Genomic DNA, 1180 nt, shown 5'->3' on the forward strand with positions numbered 1-1180 from the left:
TCATGACATACATGCAATGACGCCGGTCGAGCTTGGAATCATCGGAGGACTAGCAGGCACGTTGTTTCTCCTGCTTGTACTGCTATGCAGTGTCTGCAACATCAGACGAGATCAAAAACGAAGTCACACTACAGGCTATGCTGTGAGTCGCGAGGCACTTCGCCCGATGCCAAGGATTTCTGACATTTCCCAGATATCGTGATTTCCGGGACTGCAGATATTTGGACTCCTCCTATGACCGAGATGCAAGATGCTGGCAGTATTCAAAATTGTCCCTGGGACATAATGTGCACACTGTGCATTTCGACGCGCGTGTAGTGTATGTAGCTTCTACTGTAGTGGGCGGATAAAGATGACGAATGATCAACTTGAGCACCTGCTGTTGTGCATTTGGTATCGAGCTCAGTTCTCCTGAAGTTATGTATAAATCTTGAGCTCTCCCATAATCGTCAAATACAGCTCCTGTCGCACTGTACATTGCCTCTGACTTAGGGCAAGCAGAGAGACGCTGCCGTTGAAAGCTATGCATGGACGCCTTCAAACACGCCCCAGAGCTCACTTCTCCACGCGCTTTCGCATGTCGCATTCACTCCATATGTTTCTTGCAATGTACCTTGCGAACGGGTCGCCATGGCGATCTCCGGCAGGTTTTGTCTTTTTCAACGGGAAGAAGATCCGCTTTTGGAAAGCAACGTACAGTGTGAGCGCGACTGTGAGTTTTGGCGTCCGCACAGTGCCACAGGGATCAGAGCCGAATCGTACGCCTCTGGTAGTAACGAAGGTCAGCTGATCTAACTTGACTTCTGCGAGATAAGGAGAAATTTTACTGCGACGACTTGCTGGCTGACGACCTAACGGTCGATCTGTTCATCGCCGGCGGTCATTGTGGCCATCAGAGTCGCGGGTATGTTCTGCTTCTGATCCGACAGACAGAGCCTAATAACTCTCCATATCGTGGCGTCAACCGGGCAGCCACTTTTCCTACAGCAGGAATCTGCACCAAAACTCACAAAGAGGCGTATTTGAAGCAGTGAATAAATCGGTCTTTGTAGCTTTGACTGGGTTGCGGAAAGCAAATTGTGGATGCTTGGCGTCCTCAGCTGCTGACGTGTGAGGAAGGGTCGTTCCGAACTTGGCCAGAGGCGGGTCCTGCACGACGTTCGGGTATTTGCGCCGTCAT

The 1180-nt window shown here is 50.7% G+C and overlaps 1 protein-coding gene across 1 annotated transcript; it reads right to left on the minus strand.

Annotated features, from left to right (window-relative positions):
* Positions 1-521: 521 nt before the first annotated feature.
* CABS01_17233 (uncharacterized protein) lies at positions 522-632 on the minus strand (the record flags this gene model as incomplete). Its single annotated transcript, XM_060550560.1, has 1 exon — positions 522-632. The coding sequence occupies one exon, from the start codon at positions 630-632 to the stop codon at positions 522-524; it is 111 nt and encodes a 36-aa protein (XP_060394332.1).
* Between the last annotated feature and the right edge of the window lie 548 nt (positions 633-1180).

This window comes from Colletotrichum abscissum (assembly GCF_030869225.1).
Source record: "Colletotrichum abscissum strain IMI 504890 chromosome Unknown Scaffold_498.1, whole genome shotgun sequence".
In the NCBI taxonomy this organism is placed as follows: Eukaryota; Fungi; Ascomycota; class Sordariomycetes; order Glomerellales; family Glomerellaceae; genus Colletotrichum; species Colletotrichum abscissum.